Below are 21537 nucleotides of genomic sequence, written 5' to 3' on the forward strand. Positions count from 1 at the left end.
TGTTGCCGGACCAACAATCGGTTCGTACATGTTGTTGAAGGTGTCTAAGGCAATGGCTTCACAGCACGCCCATATTCTTGTCATCAGGATGAACGCAATTGGATAGTCGCGGGAACGTTAGCGGCTCCCATTGTCTTCATTACTCTGTGAAGCAGGTTTAAATAGCTCTTTGAGTAGTAAAAGCGGACAACCTCTGATGTATTTCAGCGGGTGGTTGGCGGGCGGGTACGGTCCTGATAAAATGTTGGTTCGGGTGGACGGCGGGTGGATGACGACTTTGGTTCTGCGGATGCGGATGATATAATTGCCTATCCGCGCATCTCTAGTACCTGTGATGAAAATTACAGACATCTGTCATCATTTTAAGTGGGAAAACTTGCACAATCGGTGGCTGACTAAATACTTTTTTGCCCCACTGTACATATATATATATATATATATATATACGTATACATATATGTATAAGAAAATGAATGGATGGATGGATGGATGCTATATATATCCATTTTATACCGCATACATATATATACATATACATATACATATATATATATATATATATATATATATATATATACATACATACATATATATATATATGTACATACATACATACATACATATATATACATATATATATGTACATACATACATATATATAAATATATATATACATACATACATACATATAAATATATATATGTACATACATACATACATACATACATATATATACATACATATATGTATATATATATATATATGCAGGTGCTAGCAAAACATACCATACATGAACTATGAATGCTTCCACCCGGCATCTTCCAACTTTTTATGATCATGTAGTTACACCATAAAGTTGTTTCAAGATATTTTTTTGTTTACCTTGGTATCTTTGGCCAGCAGGTCTATGTAAGTGTTGTAAATATTGCCCAACTTTTCCAACACCTCGCTGCGGTGCTTCTGAAGGACCGAGTACTTTGTGTAGACCCGGGTGCCCAGACCTTTGGCTAAAATTAGCAAGGACTCTCCGCTGGGAGGAATGCTGGCGATACTCTGGTAGAAGAAAACATCAAAAGACGAAAACACGCTTGAGTCAACTAATCAGGACTGTGTTTTAACCTCTGTCATTTCATTGAGCCGCAGGCTGCATTACCTGTATCATGATGTCAACATACGCGCTGTCCTCCATCACGCAGAAGTAGGGATAAAGATTAAGTTTGAAACCCTTGGTGTTGGTTTTGGCCTGGAGCATTTTGCCTTCTCTCCAGGCCTGGAGGAGGACCTTGCGCCAATTAGCCCGCTGCTCCACCAGCAGTGCCCTCTGAAAGGACGACAAAGCTTGTTTCCCACTTTACATTACATTACATTCACAACGGACCTTGCCTTTGTTTGGGAAGTTACATATTGTTAAACTTCCCAGTTTCTTTGCATTTAGCATACGTTTTGTTTCATCGGCAAGCTTTTTTATTTCTCCTTCTAAAAAACTTTTTGTCGTTCACCTGATTTAATGGTCACCTTAAAGTATGTAAACTGGGATGTATTTGGTAGACTATTACTGCGTTGTAATTATGTGAATTGTATACTGTAAAACCTTATTTCTCCCTCTTGAATACTACTGTGCAAGGCTCAAGAATTACTCCCTTGTAAAATAACCTATGTTCTAAATCAGCAGTTCCCATGCCAAACAACTAACTCCAAAATGTAATGTAAAATATGATCGGTAATAAAGCAAACATTTTTGTTTCATCCTTGTAGCTAGTTTGAGTGTGGTCATTTTCAATAAAAAAAGTTACAGACATTAAGACTTGAAGAAAAAGACACAATCTAGCTGAAGGGGTGACTGTGTGGCTGTCGTCTCTCCGGGGCCCTCTTTTACAATACATTATTATTCCGCCCCGCCTGCATGTCTGTAAATGCTTCCTGGCCACCGGGGACTCTCGGCCTACTCGCTTCCCACATAGCCCATCTGCAGGGGCAGACGAGCCAGCCTGGTTTGTAAATGCCATTGTTAAAAAGGGGCAAGACAGAATTTTTTTTTTCTCCCAGCAGTCTGGCAATATTGTTATAATTTGCATTTGAATTTTGTCCCTTTGATGTAGCTCAAAAAGGTAAGGACATTTTTATAAACAGGAGGCAGTGAAGCCGCACGAATAAAACATCTTGTTGAATTAAAACATTTGTGACAGAGTCCATCAAACATAAGCATCAATATCTTTCTTTGTACATGTATTTTTTGTTTTACTTTATGATAATCAGATCTATGTAGGTCAGGTACCCTTTTTAATATATGATAAGATGTCATTACTCAGTCACCTCTAGTTAATTCCCAAATTATTCATATGCAGACCAAACCTTTTTTGTCCAGTCCAGCCACTCAGGCAAATCATATTGTTGATCTGGACTGTATCTGCGGTACAGATACAAAAGACAAGTGTGGGATACTTCTCTTGTTGTCTTATATGTATTTGATGTTATTAAATTGATTTAATTAATAACAACCGAAAAACTGTGACTGACGCTAAAAAGACCATAGAGACCAGCCAGTGCCATATTTTGAGTTAACATGCATTTCGATTTGTTGTGTCTGCATATGATGTGTATTAAGTATGTTATTATATTATTATGGTTATCACACAATGTCTTAAGTCCAGTGTCACTTTTAGCAACCCATTTAACCAATAACAAAATCACATTTGGCAAAGATATGATGAATAATTCAGGGTTTAACTGTATGCATAATTGTTGCCTGTATTTTCGGTTCCTGGAGCAGGGTTTGTCAAAAAATATAAACATTTCTAGGCTGTAAACACAGATAAGCCACGGGATAAATTGGCATAAATAGTAATAAGAAGATGTTTCATACCATTTTGGCCATGTTTTCTGTGATGGGTTTGTCCGCCTCCACAGAGTCAATAGTGACAGTGCATGCCTGCTCCACGCTGAGCTGGAATTTGAAACGTTCCTGGAGCTCCTCCCGAGTGAAATCAAGCTTTGGGTATTGGTGATTATACCTCTGAAATACACAAAGTAAAATTAATTTGATAGCTGCATGTCTTTAGAGAGCAAGAAGTAAAGAAAAATAGCAGAAAAAGGAAATCCAAAATCTCTTAGGACTCAACTCTGTGAGTTGAATGTAAATCAAACTGCATTTATATGAATGTTATCTATTTAACATTATATGTGACACCGGCAGGCCGTGTTCTAATAAGCTATGTGCCCCTGCCACCAACATAGACTGCAAGGCGAGAGTGTTTGCTATTCCGCTATCTAGTGAGCCAGTTTATTTGGGCAGCCGTTAAGTCGCTAATGACGTCAGTTCTAAATTATGAAACACAAAAACCTCCAGTGAGTCAATAGAAAGCATAATGAAATAAACCCCGAAAATAGGGTGTAAGGATGGAGACTAAAAATACAACACTTGGAAGGAATAGCTGTTAAAGGAAGAAAATTGGAGGGAAAGGGCAAAGACGTGAAAAAAGGGAGCAACCTGAGCTTCTTGGACGCTATTCAAAATCGCTATACTCTAGTTTGTTCACTCACTGAGCATTATCAGTCCTAAAACTGTAAAGGCTGCTACATGAAGCATTTGATCCTCCTCCGTTACGGCTGTTTAAGGAGGCTAACTCAACTAAACCAGTATCTCTTAGGGCTCTGGTTCACTCTTCCTTCCACTCTTCTCCTTCAGCTTTTAGAAAAATCCAATCGTTAAAACTTCATTCAGAATTTGGGTTCAGTTTAAGCACTATTTTGGATTACAGACAATTTCTAGTCTTGCACCCACACTGTCAATACTGCTTTCCCTACCTTCCTGGTTAATAGTGCCTTTTTAAGATGGTCAAGTCTGGGGATCAACAACATTAAAAACGTATACATTGACAAACCTTTTGCCTTTTTCCAGCAACTTTGTGATGCATTCTCGCTCCCCTTTTTTTTTCTGAAATCTACACATTCGCAGTTTGTTCGTAATACTTTCCCTGCATTTCCAGATTTACCGACTGACACAGTCGGTAAATCATATTGTATATATTATAGGTGTTACTGACACCGCTTCCAACTTTAAAAGGACCAATTACAAGTATTTATAACCAACATTTTATTTTATGTCCCGAGTCTATTTAATGAGGTGACTTTGGTAGGATGATTTACGATTGTCCCGATCTGAGGATAGCTGGACAGAAATTTAAAGTAGAGTTCATAAGTCCTCTAATTGTGCTAGACACAGCCTTATTCAATGTAATCTAATACAAAACCCAAAACCAGTGAAGTTGGCAAGTTGTGCAGATCGTAAATAAAAACAGAATACAATGATTTGCAAATCCTTTTTAACCTTTATTCAATTGAATAGACTGCAAAGACAGGATACTTAACGTACAAACTGTTATTTTTTGCAAATATTAGCTCATTTGGAATTTGATGCCTGCAATATGTTTCAAAACAACTGACACAAGTGGCAAAAAAGACAGAGAGTTGAGGAACGCTTATCAAACACTTATCTGGAACATCCAACGGGAGAACAGGCTGATTGGGAACAGGTGGGTGCCATGACGGGGTATAAAAGCAGCTTCCATGAAAAGCTCAGTCATTCACAAACAAGGATGGGGCGAAGGTCACCACTTTGTGAACAAATGCGTGAGAAAATTGTCGAACAGTTCAAAAACAACATTTCCCAAGGAGATATTGTAAGGAATTTAGAGATTTCACAATCTACGGTGCGTAATATCATCCAAAGGTCCAGAGAATCTGGAGAAATCACTGCACGTAAACAGCAATGCTGAAAACCAACATTGAATGCCCGTGACCTTCAATCCCTCAGGTGGTACTGCATCAAAAAGCGGCATTAGTGTATAAAGGTTATCACTACATGGGCTCCGGAACACTTCAGAAAACCACTGTCAGTAAGTACAGTTTGTCGCTACATTTGTAAGTGCAAGTTAAAACTCTACTATGCAAAGCGAAAGCCATTTATCAACAACACCCAGAAACGCTGCCAGATTCGCTGGGCCCGAGCTCATCTAACATGGATTGATGCAGAGTGGAAAAGTGTTCTGTGGTCTGACGAGTCCACATTTCAAATTGTTTTCTGAAAACTGTGAGCGTCGTGTCCTCCGGAGGAAAATTACCATTTCGACTGTTATAGGCGCAAAGTTCAAAAGCCAGCATCTGTGATGGTATGGGGGTTTAGAAGGCTGAAAGGTACATACAGGTTTTGGAGCAACATATGTTGCCATCCAAGCAACGTCTTTTTCATGGATGCCCCTACTTATTTCAGCAAGACAATGCCAAGCCACATTCTGGATGTGTTACAACAGCGTGGCTTCGTAGTAAAAGAGTGCGGGTACTAGACTGGCCTGCTTGTAGTCCAGACCGGTCTTCCGTTGAAAATGTGTGGCGCATTATGAAGCGTAACATACGACAACAGAGATCTGGACTTGAGCTGTACATCAAGCAAGAATGGGAAAGAATTCCACCAGAAATGCTTCAAAAATTGTTTTTTCTCCATTCCCAAACGTTTACAGAGTGTTTTTAAAAGGAAAGGCGATGTGACATAGTGGTAAAAATGCCCCTGTGCCAACTTGTGTTGCTGCCATTAAATTCTAAGTTAATGAGTATTTGCAAAAAAAAAAAAATGTTTCTCAGTTCCAACATTAAATATTTTGTCTTTGCAGTCTATTCAACTATATATACGTAAGTATATAAGTTTAAAAGGATTTTGAAATCATTGTAATCTGTTTTCATTTAGGATTTACACAACGTGCCAACTTCACTGATTTAGGGTTTTGTAAATCGTACTTATTATAGCAAGGTATAACCTTGGTATAACCTAGCTAAGATGTAAGGAATAATATCTGTATCGTGTTATCGGTGCCAACTGATAACAGTCCATCCCTGAACAGTATAGGACGGAAATTTTTAACACTTTGTCTGTGGTTACTAGCGAAAGGATTGAACCACTATTTGGGTAGCACCTCAGTCCTCTACCTTTACAAATAAAAAAAATCTTGTAGCATTTACTACTTTATTAGCTAGAAAACTCATTGTGTTAAATTTGAAGGCAACGGCGCCTTCCTTCCACACCCACTGGATTAAAGATGTTCTCTGTATTTTCTTAAATTGGAAAAGATTTGGCTGACATTGGATGGTTGTTCTGCAAAGTTTCAAGAACTGTGGGGTGCCATTCTGAGCTATGTAGGAAAAACTGATCTCCAAATCAACCCTAATTGAAAAAAGCGGTAGAAAGTAGATGGATGGAATCACAATTGAAATGTAGGTGGTTGATGGGTCCTTTATGTGCTTGTGGGTTAAAATGTCTCTAAGGCAGGGGTGACAAACGTAAAGCCCGCTCGCAAAATGAGTTTGCTAAGTATACAAAAGAGCTGCAAATTTTTAATGACATAAACTGTTCTAAATGTGTCCAATGGATGTCCCAATAGCAGTTTAAGTGTAACACACATCACACTGTTTAAAGATGACATGTCAGGAATGTCACTTTAAGCGCCCTCTGGATTGGCTGCTGCTACTCCATTCTGCACAGGTGCAAGCAATTAGCTGCTTTTGTTGTGGCTGGCCTCAGCCTAATGCTGTAGCAACGTAAAATACATTTTATATTGTAAATTATCCACTCAACAGATAAAAAAACGTAACAGTAAGAAGCAAAGACTTAAGTCAACATGACCATTATCTTGGTAGTTAAAATTCCGTGTAGCTTCATTGTCAAAATGTGTGTTTCTGCATTTGTTGTTTGTTCTATTTTGTTTAATGCTTAAATCTACCATGCTCACATTGGTTAAAATTGTAGTTATGTTACCTTTAATTCGGCTACATAGTGTCACTTTGACAGTTATTTTGATTATGTTAAAATTGTAATATCTAAATGATGATAGATGAATGTGTTGTGGAGGTTGTGGATGTCACCAATGTGGCGGTTTGAGAAAACCCTTGGTTGCTTTTCCAAAGACTTCAATGGTGAACTGCCAACATGACAATGCTAAGAAGGAAGTGCTTGAAGTTTAATGGCTTTGTAAAAAACTGAGACAAAGTCTCAGTTCATTGTATTCTTCATGGTGTTTTAAAACAGCACCAATTTCAATTTTTAAGTGTTTTGCCATGAGGATTATTTGAAATGTGTACATTTTCACTTGTAGTTGCTTGTTCTATTTTTGGCCAAAGTAAGACAGACAAAACAGTTTTGAAGTTGTCTTTATTTTTGAATTATTATGCCATGATTTTCCAGCCCGGTCTGTGTGGGAATAGATTATCCTCCATTTGGACCCTGAACTAAAATGAGTTTGACACCCTTGCTCTAAGGTCAAACAGGAATGCATCTGTCTATGGTTTCTTACTTTATTTATTATATATTTTTTAGTATCATATATGTTTTTTTATATTACATAGGCTCCTAACATGCAACTCAAGAGATTTCATGTCTTCTTTTGATATAATTTTGCTGATTATTGCTGTCAGCTTTTTGACCTTATATTGAAAATCTCCGAAAATGTGGTGTTTTCAAGGACTGTATGCTATTTTCATCAAAATAACAAAGGCAAGACATATCTTACTTTGCATTTAAATACTTTATATCACATATTAGTTTCATTGCTGGCATGAGTTGACTTTTGCACGATATACTAAGAGTTTGGGTTTCACCTGTATAAATGACAAATCAAATTAATTCATGAAAAATTACCATACTTTTTCACCCTTATTTAAAACTCTTGTCGGAAAATATTCTCACTTAAAGTTTGAGTTTTTTATTTAATTCAATAGTGCTTATTACTTTCTTTATCAAAGTTCTGTCATTTGTGACTTCCTTTGGCTACATGGAATTTTTCTTTGCAGTCGTACTCAAAAAAAGCACAGAGACTGAGTAACCAATGCATGGGATTCTTTGTTTGAGCACCTGATTCCGCGGACTGGTATAGGGGGCCAGCAAACTAGATTGTTATGTGTAAAGTTTGACTGTAGGATAACCTTGACGGTGCACGAAAACTGGAGCGAACTTTTGGCAAAAATACAAAAGGTTGGGTATATAAGACGAGAACTGAGTTATCACTGTATCTGTTAGGGCTCACACTCGTTTTGAAAAAACAGACTTTCAATAGCATATTTTATGACATTCTCTACTCTTTGTACTGTCATAACCAAAGTGAGCTCAACATGTTTGAAAATATTTTTTTAAGAATTTGGTCAAACCTTGAAGTGTTATACTTTGAAACCAACGTTTATTTATTGAAGTGGCATCATTGGAACTTGAAACTACTATTTGAGGGAATTCTATATATCGTCGGGGCTAACAACTGCCAACACAGCCCAAACTACGAGTTTGGTACCTTTTTGTAGAAGTCTTCAACCAACGACGAATAGCTTTGGATTGCGGGGAGGACAGGGGTAGTAGGCTGGTAGTCGGGGTGAATGGTGTGTACTGCTTTCAGCACCATGTCCCTTTCATCAAGCTGGAAAACACACTGGCTGAAGATGTCGTCCAAAGAGAAGCCGTCTTCCTTCATGTGGCTCAAGCACCTGTACAAACACACACACAGAGGCTGCGATGCTTCTTATGCCAACCTAATTCATTCTTTTGGCCTCTAAGTTACAGGCTATCAATGATTTGTGCTTGCACGGGCCTCTGGGACAAATGGATGCTGGCGACATTAGTCAAATGTTTATTCAAAGAGAATTTGGAGGTCTACTGGAGAGAGCACCGGCTCTCTGACTGAACTGCATAATGCAGGTAATGCCAACATGTGTACGGCATACAAATGAGATGTGGAATCAGATAATTATTTTGTGATGCAAAATAATAACCAAAAAGCTCTAGTGCAGCCATCACCAAATGGCAGACCATGGGAATGGATTTTCCTGAATGGACCCCAATTAAAGTCAATGGAAATATAATAGGGCTGCAAGTATTGATTATTTAAATAATCAATTAGTTTGATTAATCGAGTAATTGGAGAAAAACACACTTTTAGCCTCAATGTCTATTTTAGGTGAAAATACTTGAAATAAACAAAACATGTTCTGCTTAAATCAATACACATCATCAACTTTTATATTGCACTCTTAACAAAATATATTCACTGTTTGCTGCCACACAGATCCCTGCACCCACACACCACCACGCTCATGTGCACTTTATTGCAGTAGGAGCGCAGAAACAAGGGCCGCATATTTAAAGTTCCGAGCACTCTATGTGGTCCGGATTTTATTAATTTGTATTAGTTACACAAATTAAATAATTCATCTAAGCAACATGATATAAATCAAATCCTTTCTCTCATCATATTGATCGGTTTAATTGTTGCAGTCCTAACATATAATATAATAATTACAGATTAGAACATTGCTTCTAGACCGTTGTAGATGGCAGGGATTAGGGGTGTGGGGAAAAATCGATTAGAATACGAATCGAATACATTGTGCGATTCAAAATTGATTTTCATTTTTTAAAAATCGATATAGATATATTTTTTTTAATCAATCCAACAAACCACTACACAGCAATACCATAACAATGCAATCCAATTCTAAAACCAAACCTGACCCAGCAACACTCAGAATTGCAATAAACAGAGCATTTGAAAAGACACAAACACGACACTGAACAAACCAAAAGTAGTGAAACAAAAATTAATATTATCAACAACAGTATCAATATTAGTTATAATTTCAGCATAGCAGTGATTAAAAATCCCTCATTGACATTAACATTAGACATTTATAAAAATTAAAAAAAGAACACTATTGTCACAGTGGCTTACACTTGCATCGCATTTTATATGCTTGACAACACACTGTGTCCAATGTTTTCACAAAGATAAAATAAGTAGTATTTTTGGTTCTTTTAATTGTTAAAACAAATTTACATTATTGCAATCAGTTGATAAAACATTGTCCTTTACAATTATAAAAGCTTTTTTTTTTTTTAAATCTACAACTCTGCTTGCATGTCAGCGGACTGGGGTAGATCCTGCTGAAATCCTATGTATTGAATGAATACAGAATCGTTTTGAATCAGAAAAATATCGTTTTTGAATCGAGAATCGAATCGAAAAAAATCGATATATTATCTACTGGTGACCCCAAGAATCGATATTGAATCGAATCGTGGGACACCTAAAGATTTGCAGCCCTAGTAGGAATGTTCCGATCAGGGTTTTATGTTGCCGATTCTGATCATCAAGAGCAGAGATCGGTCGATACCAATCACATGTATTAACTGTCAATATTTTCACTGACATTATTACGATATCACCACCATATTACATACAATTGTTTTAACAAAACAAAGTCAATAATAGACAATAAGTAGACATAAGCAAATATTACTCTATTACTCAGTAATATCCTTTCATTTTTGCCCTCAAAGTCCTTCTGTCTCCAGGGAGTTATTCCCCGAGTTTTTAAACATTAACAAAAAAAGACTACAAATTATTGAGAAAATTAAAAAAGCTATCTCATTACTCTTGGTCTGTTTACGCCACTGCTACAACACAAACAAAAAAATGTAAAACTTTAACATTAGATTTATTGTTGCAGCTTGATGCAGCTATTCAGATGGGACTGTAATGATTCATCTATTAAATTTGATTAGAATTAAGCTTTGATTTGTTTTATGTTGCTTTAATGAGAAAAATAGAGCACAGAGAAGAGGTACACCTGTGGTAATGTGCTTACTATATAACACGCTGCAAGTTTTATGGTCTGTGTGTGTGTGGTATGAACAGCAGAGAGGCGAGGAAGAAAAGGACAAAAGAAAGCAAAGGGCCCAAAGAAGATTAGAGAAGTTTTTTGCGATTAATTAAAACTGAAAAAGACATATGTGGTGAAATGTTTGCATTGTCAAATTGAGCTGGCATTTCACAATATCACTTTATCGCTGATGCAACACGTAACGAGAAAGTATCCTGCACATAAAAGAGCAGCAAAGCAGAAACAAGGTAAAGGTATTTTGGTAGCTAACGACATATTTATCATGTTTGACTTGCAAAACAAATGTTTTATTTAAACATATGTAAGGACATGTTAGCATTTTCAGTTTTTAATGCTAACGTGTGGTTTTCCAGAAATCCAACAGTACTCCATCATATTTATATTTTTTCAAAAGTGTATGTGTTAAATTGTTAAAACACTGCCATTCAATTTATCCTACTTGATTATAGAATGTTTTAGTTAAATTTGGTTCTTTATTTATTTTCTATGACCTGGTTTTAGGCTAGTTTTTTTTTTAAGCTTTTTAACTTTAAATAAGTATTACTCAGTATTATGATGGTAAATGTGAATTGTCAATGGTATGTATGTGCATTTATAAGTAGAAAGAAAAGAGGTCATCAGAAATATCCTTGTTTACGTTCAACTATATTCCCTTCAGGACAATTCGAAGCTATAACCTGTTAAATGAATCGAACAAATTAATCGATAGATTACTCGATTACTGAAATAACCAATAGCTGCAACCTTAATGCAAAGTGCTGCATGTGTATCGTTCTAACCATAGATGACAATTCACAGTGCAGCTCACACTGGTGTATGTACTGTATGTGCATGAATGTCTACTGATTGTCTGAAGGGCAGTAGGCGCAAACTGGCAGCCAAGCCTCCATCAGTCTACCCCAAGGCAGCTGTGCCTACAAATATAGCTTACCACCACCATTTTGTGAGCGTGGAGTGAATAAATGATGGGTTCTCACTTCTCTGTGCGCACTTTGAATGTCTAGTGTATAGAAAAGCGCTATATAAATCTAATCCATTGTTATTATTATTAAATATTCATTTAAATCATATAGAAGCACTTTGTGAGATGTACTTCCTATTATTCAAAGACATTTGGTTCTGTTTTCTCTAGATCACAATGGAAGTAAATGTCTGTCCATTCCATTCATTTTCTACTGCTTATCCCTTACAGGGGTCGCGGGTGTGCTGGAGCCTATCCCAGCTGCACACGGGCAAAAGGTGGGGTACACCTTGGACAAGTCGCCACCTCATCTCAGGGCCAACACAGATAGACAGACAACATTCACGCTCACATTCACACACTAGGGCCAATTCAGTGTTGCCAGGCAACCCAAGTGCATGTATTTGGAGGTTGGAGGAAGCCGGGGTACATGGAAGGAACCCATGCAGTCACGGGGAGAACATGCAAACTCCACACAGATAAATCCCGAGCCCTGGACCTGACCCGGGAACTTAGTATTGTGAGGCACACGTACTAACCCCTGTCCCACCATGCTGCCCGGAGGTAAATGTCATTGTGTTAAATCAAAACAAATATTATTGAAAAAATTGGGAGATTTAATTTGATATTCATACGGGCAAGCTTGTTTGATTTGATATGAGGTTTGTACCTTTGCAGAAGATTTTCATAAACGGCCCTTAATCAATTTTAATTGCAAAACCCTTTCTCCAATGTGATACAAATCTAGGTTATCATAAACGATTGAACGTGTCCAATCAAAAGATAAACAGACAAAGTATCTGGATGATGAAACGTATGTTTTTTGCACATGTTCAAACAAGTATCTTATTCCAGTAAACTCAGTAAAAACTCTTTCATGCCCTCAGTAAATTGTAAGAAGCAAGAATTTCAGGTCAGATTTGGAATGAAAGGAGGACTATGAAGCACTAACACCTTTTTACATACGGTATTCAAGGAGATATTCATCACAGGCATGTTGGACAAAGAATTTACATTTGCTGTTTTTGGTGTGGGCAAATGAGCAAGCCTCGAAACAAAAACGGGTTCAGTCCACCAGCTCGTCAGTATGTTCCAGAGGAACGAAAATATGACAAGAGAGGATGAACGATGGGAGTGTAATGAGCCTGGTGACTTGCTCTTGCGGCATCCCAGGGAGCAAAAACCTCGAGAGGAAGGGGAAAGGGATAAGCGAGGGCGTGTGAGAGTCACAATGACAGTAAAACAGGCAAAGGGTTGTTTTAAACAACATTGAGCTATCAAAGTAGTGCAATATAGATGTGGCTAAAAGTTCTACTGCAGTGTATGCAGGTGGGAAGGTCATGGTTGAGATGGAGACTATCCCGGTTGACTTTGGGTGATTCTGGTCTCCACTGGTCACCAATCAGAGGGCACATAAAGACTAAAGCAGTGTTTTTCATCTTTTCTGAGCCGAGGCACATTTTTTTCCATTTAAAAAATCCCGAGGCACACCACTAGCAGAAAATATTAAAACATGAAACTCAGTAGCCGATATTGACGGTAAAAAGTTGTTCTCGCAATTGTTGGATATGAATTCAAACCATGCCCAAGCATGCATCACTATAGCTCTTGTCTCAAAGTAGGTGTACTGTTACAACCTCTCACATCACACAGTGACTTATTTTGAGGTTTTTGGTGTTCTCCAGTTTGTAGTGTTTTGGTTCTTGTCTTGCGCTTCTATTTTGGTGTTGATTGTCATGTAAGGATGTACTTTGTGGACGCCGTCTGCTCCACACGCTGTAAGTCTTTGCTGTCGTCCAGCATTCTGTTTTGGTTATTTTGCAGCCAATCAGTTTTAGTTTTGTTCTGCATAGCCATCCCTAAGTTTCAATGCATTTTGTTGGGACGGCATAGTGCAGTTGGGAGAGTGGCTGTGCCAGCAACCTGAGGGGTTCCTGATTCAATCCCCAACTTCTACCAACCTCGTCACGTCTGTTGTGTCCTTGAGCAAGACACTTCACCCTTGCTTCTGATGGGTCATGTTTAGGGCCTTGCATGGCAGCTCCCGCCATCAGTGTGTGGAAATAGTCTCTAAGCGCTTTGATTACCTTGAAGGTAGGAAAGTGCTATACAAGTATAACCCATTTACTATTTGTTTATTTTTGGTTTAAGCATTATACCTTTTTACCTCCACTCTGCCTCCCGCTGTCGCCTGCATATTGTGATCACGACAAACCATGTTCCCAACGTCTACAAAGTGATTAGCTACCTGCTCCCACCAACTGATACGGAAGAGTATTACACGGTTACACTGCCGAGCTCTAACCAGCACAGACAATCAACAACGGCATATTTGCCGATTATAAATACTGGTTTGCAAAAAATATTTTTAACCCAATTAAGTGAAATTACATAATCTCCCATGGCACACCAGACTGTATTTCTCTGCACAGTGGTTGAAAAACACTGGACTAAAGTAAGGTGCCATCTGTGACCATGAAGATAGCATGACCCCTGCTGGTAGGCTTCATTACTGCGCCACATCAACCCTGTGATGTTTCTGTCAGTGTGTCCGTACCTCGAAATAAGTTGAGGAGGACAGTTAGCACTCCGGCCCATGCACTCCAGAGCAGCACTATAGGACACAGTATTCGGTCGCAGACCCGCCTCCTGTAGGAGAATAAACAAGCGACCAATCGGATTCAAGATGCCCTAGAATGGGGAAAAAAAGGAGAAAACTTACTCAACTCAGCGCCATTCTCACGGGGCAATAAAAAAACAATGAAAAGTGGATGTACTTTGGAGCAGTCAGCGTTCCCTTTGTATTGCGGTGTATATTTACTATGCACTAAAAATTAGTCAACACAACCATTATCACTAGTGAGTTCCAAGATAACTGTCTCGCCCGGTGCTGCATGAATGCCACAGGTACAGCGGAGATGCGACTAATTGAGGGGAAACGTACAGTGACATCATCCCTTTGGAAACTTTTTTTCCAATTTTTGCAGTTTTCTTACATAATAAACTAGCCTAAACACACTTCCGGGGTGTCAGGTGTCTTTCTGAGGATGATGAATGCGATGGAGTGACCAAGTGTGTCTTTTCCAGACCTGAACCTAATTGAGCACTGGTGGAAGGAGGGACAAGGACTGCAAGCTGTCCAACATCCACCAGGAGGATTAAGGCAGTGCTTGGTGACAATGGTGCTCACACTAAATCTTCCCACATTAGTCACAAGTTGGACTTAATTGTTGTTGCCAGCTATTTAAAGGCCTACTGAAACCAACTACTACCGACCACGCAGTCTGATAGTTTATAGATCAATGATGAAATATTAACATTGCAACACATCCTAATACGGCCGGTTTAGTTTACTAAATTACAATTTTAAATTTCCCGCGGAGTTTCTTGTTTAAAACGTCACGGAAGGATGACGCGTATGATGACGTGTGTTTGTGACGTTATTGGTTGGAGGGGACATTTTAGCTCAGCACCACTTACGGCTAAAGGTCGTCTCTTTTCATCGCATACATTACACAGTAATTTGGACATCAGTGTTGCTAAATCTTTTGCAATTTGTCCAATTAATAATGGAGATTATAAAGAACAATGCTGTTGGTGGAAAGCGGTGGATTGCAGGTGTATTTAGCACCGAGACACAGCCGGTGTTTCTTTGTTTGTTGTGAAGCTTTAGCACAGAGCGGTCAAGCGAACATGTTTCTCTACGTCAACCAGCATGTTTTTGGATGGGAAAATTGTGATATATATCTTACCGGAGACATCAGTGGATTATGCGTCTTCCTGCACTAGCTGTCAAAAAAGGCAGCTGTGAGCTTGGCTCCTCGGCTTCTCTCTGAGACACTGGCGTGTTCACCGCAGCCATCTGACTTTGAGGTATGTCTTTACAATCTCACTAAAACACTATTAAAACAATAAGCAGATAAGGGATCTTCCAGAATTATCCTAGTAAATGTGTGTAATTACATCTGAAACGCTCACACGGCCGTCGTCCGGAGCCGTCGCTTTTCACTTTTTTTTTTTTTCTACTAGTCCTTCCCTATCAATACCCTCGGGGGAAATTAATGGGGAAATTGTCCCTTTCTTGGTCCGAATTACTATACTGCTGGTGGCTCACATTATAAACAATGTGAGGATGTGAGGAGCCCTCACACCGGTGACGTCACGCGCAAATACTTCCGATAAAGGCAAGGCTTTTTTATTAGCGACCAAAAGTTGCAAACTTTATCGTCGATGTTCTCTACTAAATCCTTTCAGCAAAAATATGGCAATATCGCGAGATGATCAAGTATGACACCTGCTATCCCTGTTTAAATAAGAAAATCTCATTTCAGTAGGCCTTTAAACAACGGCTGCTGTGTGTTGACTCATTTTCAGTAGCTCGTAAATCCATGTACACAGACCACACACAAATATAAACAAGTTTCATTTGTGTATCGTCCCTTGAAAATATTTCTATATTACAGAATGACTTATCAACAGACCTTCTTGGCCCAGACTCGCATCATGATGTTGTAGACGTCTGTGTTGAGAAGTTCTCGTCGACTCCTAAGTCTGTGCTGCCTGAGAAGGAAATGCTGCGCCAAGTCAATGTTCCCCGCAAACACACACGCCTCCAGGTAAGACACGATGCTGGAGCGGAGGTTCCTCGAAGGTAATTCTGCAACCTGCCGAAGTCCCTCCGTTTGACTTAAATAAGACAAATGGTGTACTTTCTGGCTAAGTTTCCTTTCCAGCTCCTTCACCCATGCGAGCTCCTTTGCTGTGAATTGGGGTTTTGCACTAGGGTCTTCTTTCTTGGACTCCTTTTTTTTGGGTTTCTGTTTTTTTTGTGATGCTGATTTTGTGATGATGGTCCCTGCTGTAGCAGCAGAAATCTTGACGGGTGAAACACCAGCACTAATCTTATCAGACCTTATGTTCATGTCGCTCTTTGAAGTTGATATTGTTTTAAAAGTTGTTTGACAAGGGACTTTGACTTCTTTCTGAGACTGTTTTTTTTTGCTACTGTGTTTTGTTTGTGTTGATGATTTTGATTCTGTGATAATAGTCTCTTTTGTAGCAGCAGAAGTATTGATGGGCGAAACAACAGTACTAATCTTATCAGACCTTATGACCGTGTTGTTATTTGGAGATGATATTGTTTTAAAAGATGTGGCAGGATGTCTATGTTTGACTTGACTCTTTAGTTGTTTTTCTTTCGGTTTCTCTGTGACATTCTTCTTCAATTTTTGGTTGAGAGTGTTCCGTGTCCTCAGTTCGTTCTTCCTTTCCCGAGTTAACTTCTCCATCCAGCGACTGGGCTGGGATTTTTGTGCCAATTTGGAGATGTCAGCCTTCTCCACAGGTGTGTTCTTAGAATGTTCACCAGAGAAGATGCGCCTCGCGGAAGAGGGGACTTGAAGCACATCCACTTTTGATTTTTGTACATCAAGAATGCCATCATATTGAAGTTGCTGGATCCTGGCCTCCAGCACTGAAGAAGATAAACAAGTAACAAAATTACTCACGATTAAAACAAGTAATTGCATCTGTGTCAGCATAATAGTTCCACGTGTTTAAATTCAGGGGTAATTACTCGCATCTTAAAACTCATTTGTATACACAAGCCTTTAAATAAAGCCCCCTTTTAGACCAGTTGATCTGCCGTGTCTTTTCTGCTCTTCCCCCCTCTCCAATTAGGTGATCACAGATGTTGCGCTAGCTGTTCAAAGTCCCCATTCAAGATGATCTCCTGCTGGCCCCACTATGGACTGGACTCTCACATTATTAACAAGATCAATGTTTTTCAACCATTTTTGAGCCAGGGCACATTTTTTACATAAAAAAAAATACATAGGCACACCACCAGCAGAAAAGGTTAAAAAATTATTTTGAGTTGGTTGTTGTTTCCCGTGTGTCGTGCTTTAGTTCCTGTCTTGCGCTGTTATTTTAGTGACCCTTCCTGTTTTGTTGGTGTTCCTTTGAGTGCTATTGCCCGCACCTGCTTTGATTTCGCAATCAAAACTATTTAAGTAGTGCGTACGCTGTCCTTCTTTGTGGGGACATTGTTGATTGTCATGTCATGTACGTATGTGGCTTTGTGGATGCCGTCTTTGCTTCACACACTGCAAGTTTTTGCTGTCTTCCAGCATTCTGTTTCTGGTGACTTTGTAGCCAGTTCAGTTTTACTTTAGTTTTACATAGCCATCCCTATGCTTCAGTGCCTTTTCCCAGTGGGACTTGCCTTTTGTTAATTTTTAGTTTAAGCGTCACATACCTTTTTACCTTCACGCTATGCATATTGGGATCACTACAAACCATTATCGACGCGTTCCGACATCTACAAAGCAATTAACTACTTGGTGCCACCTACTGATGTGGAGTATTACATGATTACCCTGCCAAGCTCTACACAGCACAGGCACTAGACAACGGCACACTGTTATGATTATTGATTTGCAAAAAATATTTTTTGGACCAATTAGGTTGCATAATTTCCCACAGCACACCAAACAATATCTCATGACACACTAGTTCCCATCCTCACCTATGATCATGAGCTTTGGGTTATGACCGAAAGGACGAGATCATGGGTACGAGCGGCCGAATTGAGTTTCCTTCGCCGGGTGGCGGGGCTCTCCTTTAGAGATAGGGTGAGAAGCTCTGCCATCCGGGAGGAGCTCATAGTAAAGCCGCGGCTCCTCCACATCGAGAGGAGCCAGATGATTTGGTTCGGGCATCTGGTCAGGATGCCACCGAACGCCTCCCTAGGGAGGTATTTCGGGCACGTCCGACCGGTAGGAGACCACGGGGAAGACCCAGGACACGTTGGGAAGACTATGTCTCCCGGCTGGCCTGGGAACGTCTCGGGATTTCCTGGGAAGAGCTGGATGAAGTGGCTGGGGAGAGGAGAGTCTGGGCTTCCCTGCTTAGGCTGCTGCCCCCGCGACCCGACCTCGGATAAGCGGAAGAAGATGGCATAGTGGTTGAAAGTTGAACATCACTGAACTAGATCCACGCGACGTCCATTGCATCGATCGCCCAGGGGGCGGAGCAGGGGTCCCTACAGCTGCGGTCCCCTCCAAGGTTTCCCATTGTATCCCATCGGTTTGAGTTTTTTCTTGCCCTGATGTGGGATCTGAGCCATTGTGTCTTGTGCAGCCCTTTGAGACACTTGTGATTTATAGCTATATAAATAAACTTTGATTGATAACTAATTCATAAATAATATGGCTTACCATTTAACAGCTGAGACTGTTTCAGCACACGTTTCTCTGCATCCTCTGTCTTCTGGGCCGACATTGAAACGTTTTTTCTGTGAAGATGCAAACGGTTGTCTGGAAATGAAGGGCAAAAAAAAAACATGTTACAGTCTCAAATCTAAAGCTTGGTTGTATGCAACGAACACAGTCCATGGGCATTTAAAGCAAACTACTCGTGTTGGCTACTCGGATGAGAGGCAAAAGTATTCTAAGACAATCCGAACAGTCCAGTTGCAATCGATTGAATGACCTGACGGTGTTGTAAGCATTTCACCAATTTCGCACACTTTGCAAATTATATGTCATTTCCATTGTGCGCATTTTGCATATCGCGAGACGAGATTTTGTTTGAAAATGGCGCGACCGTGCAAATGGATGGTTTGAGGACGGCTGAAGAAGAATTTGCGGAATTCTGCACAGAAAGCTACATCGAACAGAAGAAGAACAGCAAAACATTCTCCCAACACTGCGTAGATGGCATCAAGGGTCAAGGTTAGGGTTAGTAGCCAGAACTTCCAACACAATCAATATATAGCTGGAAGCAATTTCCAAAATTGCCAAAAAGATTGTGCATTATACAAATTGCGCCCATTGATTTGCAAAATGTGCACCACACATTATTCAAATATATAGCTGGAAGCAATTTGCAAAAGGATTGTGCATTATACAAATTTGCAATTCCTCCCATTGGTATTGTGGCTATTACAACATTCAGTGAGATGTTGTTTTTTAGTGTCATTCAACCAAAGAAAAAAAAATGAATAGCAACTCCATTCATCCATCCATTTCTACCGCTTGTCACTTTTTGGGGTCGCAGGGGTCGCTGGAGCCTATCTCAGCTGCATTCGGGCGGAACTAACACAGCAAAAAAAAAAAAAAAAAACTTGCACAAAGGGAAAAGAGTCAATGTTCAGCTCAACTGAGTAAACTAAACAGCTTATTAATAATATATTTAAGCCACAGACAAGCTGGAAAACCACTTCAACGTCCTTCGTATCACCTGATAATCGTCTAATTGCGCCGCTTCTCGTCACCAGACATCGCTGACAGCATTCCGCAAGCAAAGTGTACCGATGAAGAAATTTAACAGAATGACTAACTCTTAAAAGTGTCATGTTCATGTTGACATGCATGAACCGCATTTTACACCAGGACATTAGGTCGCCATTTTCAATGAGACCAAGCCAGTCGCATAGAGGAGCTATCGTTCGAAAGACAATGCTAGAAGAATAAAGATAAATCGAGCAGGTAGTTAGGAAAAAAAAAATACTTTCGGCCAACTGAAAAAATACATGATTGCGAAAATGATGTGAATATCATCTGTGTGCGTTTTTTGAGGCCATTATTTAAAAATGTAGACGTTCTATTTATTTCTTTTAGAGCGGCCAAGAGTTACTGTACCAAATTTAAACAACAGATGGCAGTGTCGCCATAGTCAATGGTGAGTGAATGATAGCAGAATTGGCGGTCACTGTTACATGTAACATATGATCAGAGGTGGGTAGAGTAGCCAGAAATTGTACTCAAGTAAGAGTACTGTTACTTTCGAGATTTATTACTCAAGCAAAAGTAAGGAGTAGTCACCCAAATATTTACTTGAGTAAAAGTAAAAAGTATGTTGTGAAAAAACTACTCAAGTACTGAGTAACTGATGAGTAACCTGATTACAGCAACAAATAATGCACAAAAACATAAACATAGCAATGAGCAAATTCAGAGCCAGGAATATCTCTTAAGCAACTAAAACAATAATAAATATTAAATAATAGTACATTAAAATACAATTTAAAAAATGGCACATTGAGCCACAATAACTTAACAGCACCATAGCCTCAGTAGGCATTTATTGATTTGATTGATTGATTAGAACTTGTATTAGTAGATTGTACAGTACAGTACATAATCCGTACAATTGACCACTAAATGGTAACACCCCAATAAGTTTTTCAACGTTTATCAATTACTTAGTAAATGACCAAGTCGAGGTGATCTACCTCATATATACATATACAAACACACACATATCATTTATACTCACACATATCATACATACACCCACACATCATTTATACACACACAAATCATATATATATATATATATATATATATATATATATATATATATATATAGATACATACATTTATATATACAGTATATCATTTATATTTATTTATTTTGCCGTTTTTGTTCACATGTTGAAGGTGTTTTAATGAATATACAAGCATGTTTAACTTATAGATTCCTATCTTTCATGAAGACAAGAATATAAATTGGTGTATTACCTGATTCTGATGACTTGCAATGATTGGACTCAGACGTCCACGTTTTCAAATGGAGAAGAAAAAAGTTCCTCTTTTCTGTTAAATACCACATGAAAGTCGTTGGTTTTTGGCATCTTATTTGTCCAGCTTCCATATTCGTTTTTATACACTTTACAAGAAATACACCAGCGCCCCCCGCGACCCCAAAAGGGAATAAGCGGTAGAAAATGGATGGATGGACATTGGCGGCAAACTCCGGAGTTTGCTGGCTTGTTTGCGCTGGCTTTCGGAGACTCTTATTTTGTTAGCGCAGGTGGGATGCAGCGGCGCTTTTATTGTGAAGACAGGAACTGTGCGATCAGT

At 39.1% G+C, this 21537-nt stretch overlaps 1 protein-coding gene and 1 long non-coding RNA gene across 4 annotated transcripts in view; one reads left to right on the forward strand and one right to left on the reverse strand.

Moving 5' to 3' along the window:
• Positions 1–17289, forward strand: part of LOC133543390 (uncharacterized) — a 33380-nt gene extending 16091 nt beyond the window's left edge. Inside the window, exons 2-4 of one of the 2 annotated variants that reach the window (XR_009804369.1) lie at positions 11903–12235; positions 14759–14853; positions 16135–17289. This is a non-coding gene — a long non-coding RNA (uncharacterized LOC133543390). The remainder of the gene's footprint in view (positions 1–11902; positions 12236–14758; positions 14854–16134) is intronic. The other variant, XR_009804370.1, reaches the window with a different exon arrangement.
• polrmt (polymerase (RNA) mitochondrial (DNA directed)) overlaps positions 1–20107 on the reverse strand; it is an 88205-nt gene extending 68098 nt beyond the window's left edge. For both annotated transcript variants that reach the window (XM_061887929.1, XM_061887930.1), the window contains exons 1-8: positions 19913–20107; positions 18889–18987; positions 16153–17144; positions 14229–14362; positions 8328–8517; positions 2864–3013; positions 1154–1321; positions 883–1053 (exon numbers count right to left, since the gene is read on the reverse strand). In XM_061887929.1, the coding sequence (XP_061743913.1) occupies positions 883–1053; positions 1154–1321; positions 2864–3013; positions 8328–8517; positions 14229–14362; positions 16153–17144; positions 18889–18987; positions 19913–20069 (2061 nt within the window). In that variant the 5' untranslated portion in view covers positions 20070–20107. The remainder of the gene's footprint in view (positions 1–882; positions 1054–1153; positions 1322–2863; positions 3014–8327; positions 8518–14228; positions 14363–16152; positions 17145–18888; positions 18988–19912) is intronic.
• Between the last annotated feature and the right edge of the window lie 1430 nt (positions 20108–21537).

The sequence above is a fragment of the Nerophis ophidion genome, linkage group LG26 (assembly GCF_033978795.1).
Source record: "Nerophis ophidion isolate RoL-2023_Sa linkage group LG26, RoL_Noph_v1.0, whole genome shotgun sequence".
Taxonomy (NCBI): Eukaryota; Metazoa; Chordata; class Actinopteri; order Syngnathiformes; family Syngnathidae; genus Nerophis; species Nerophis ophidion.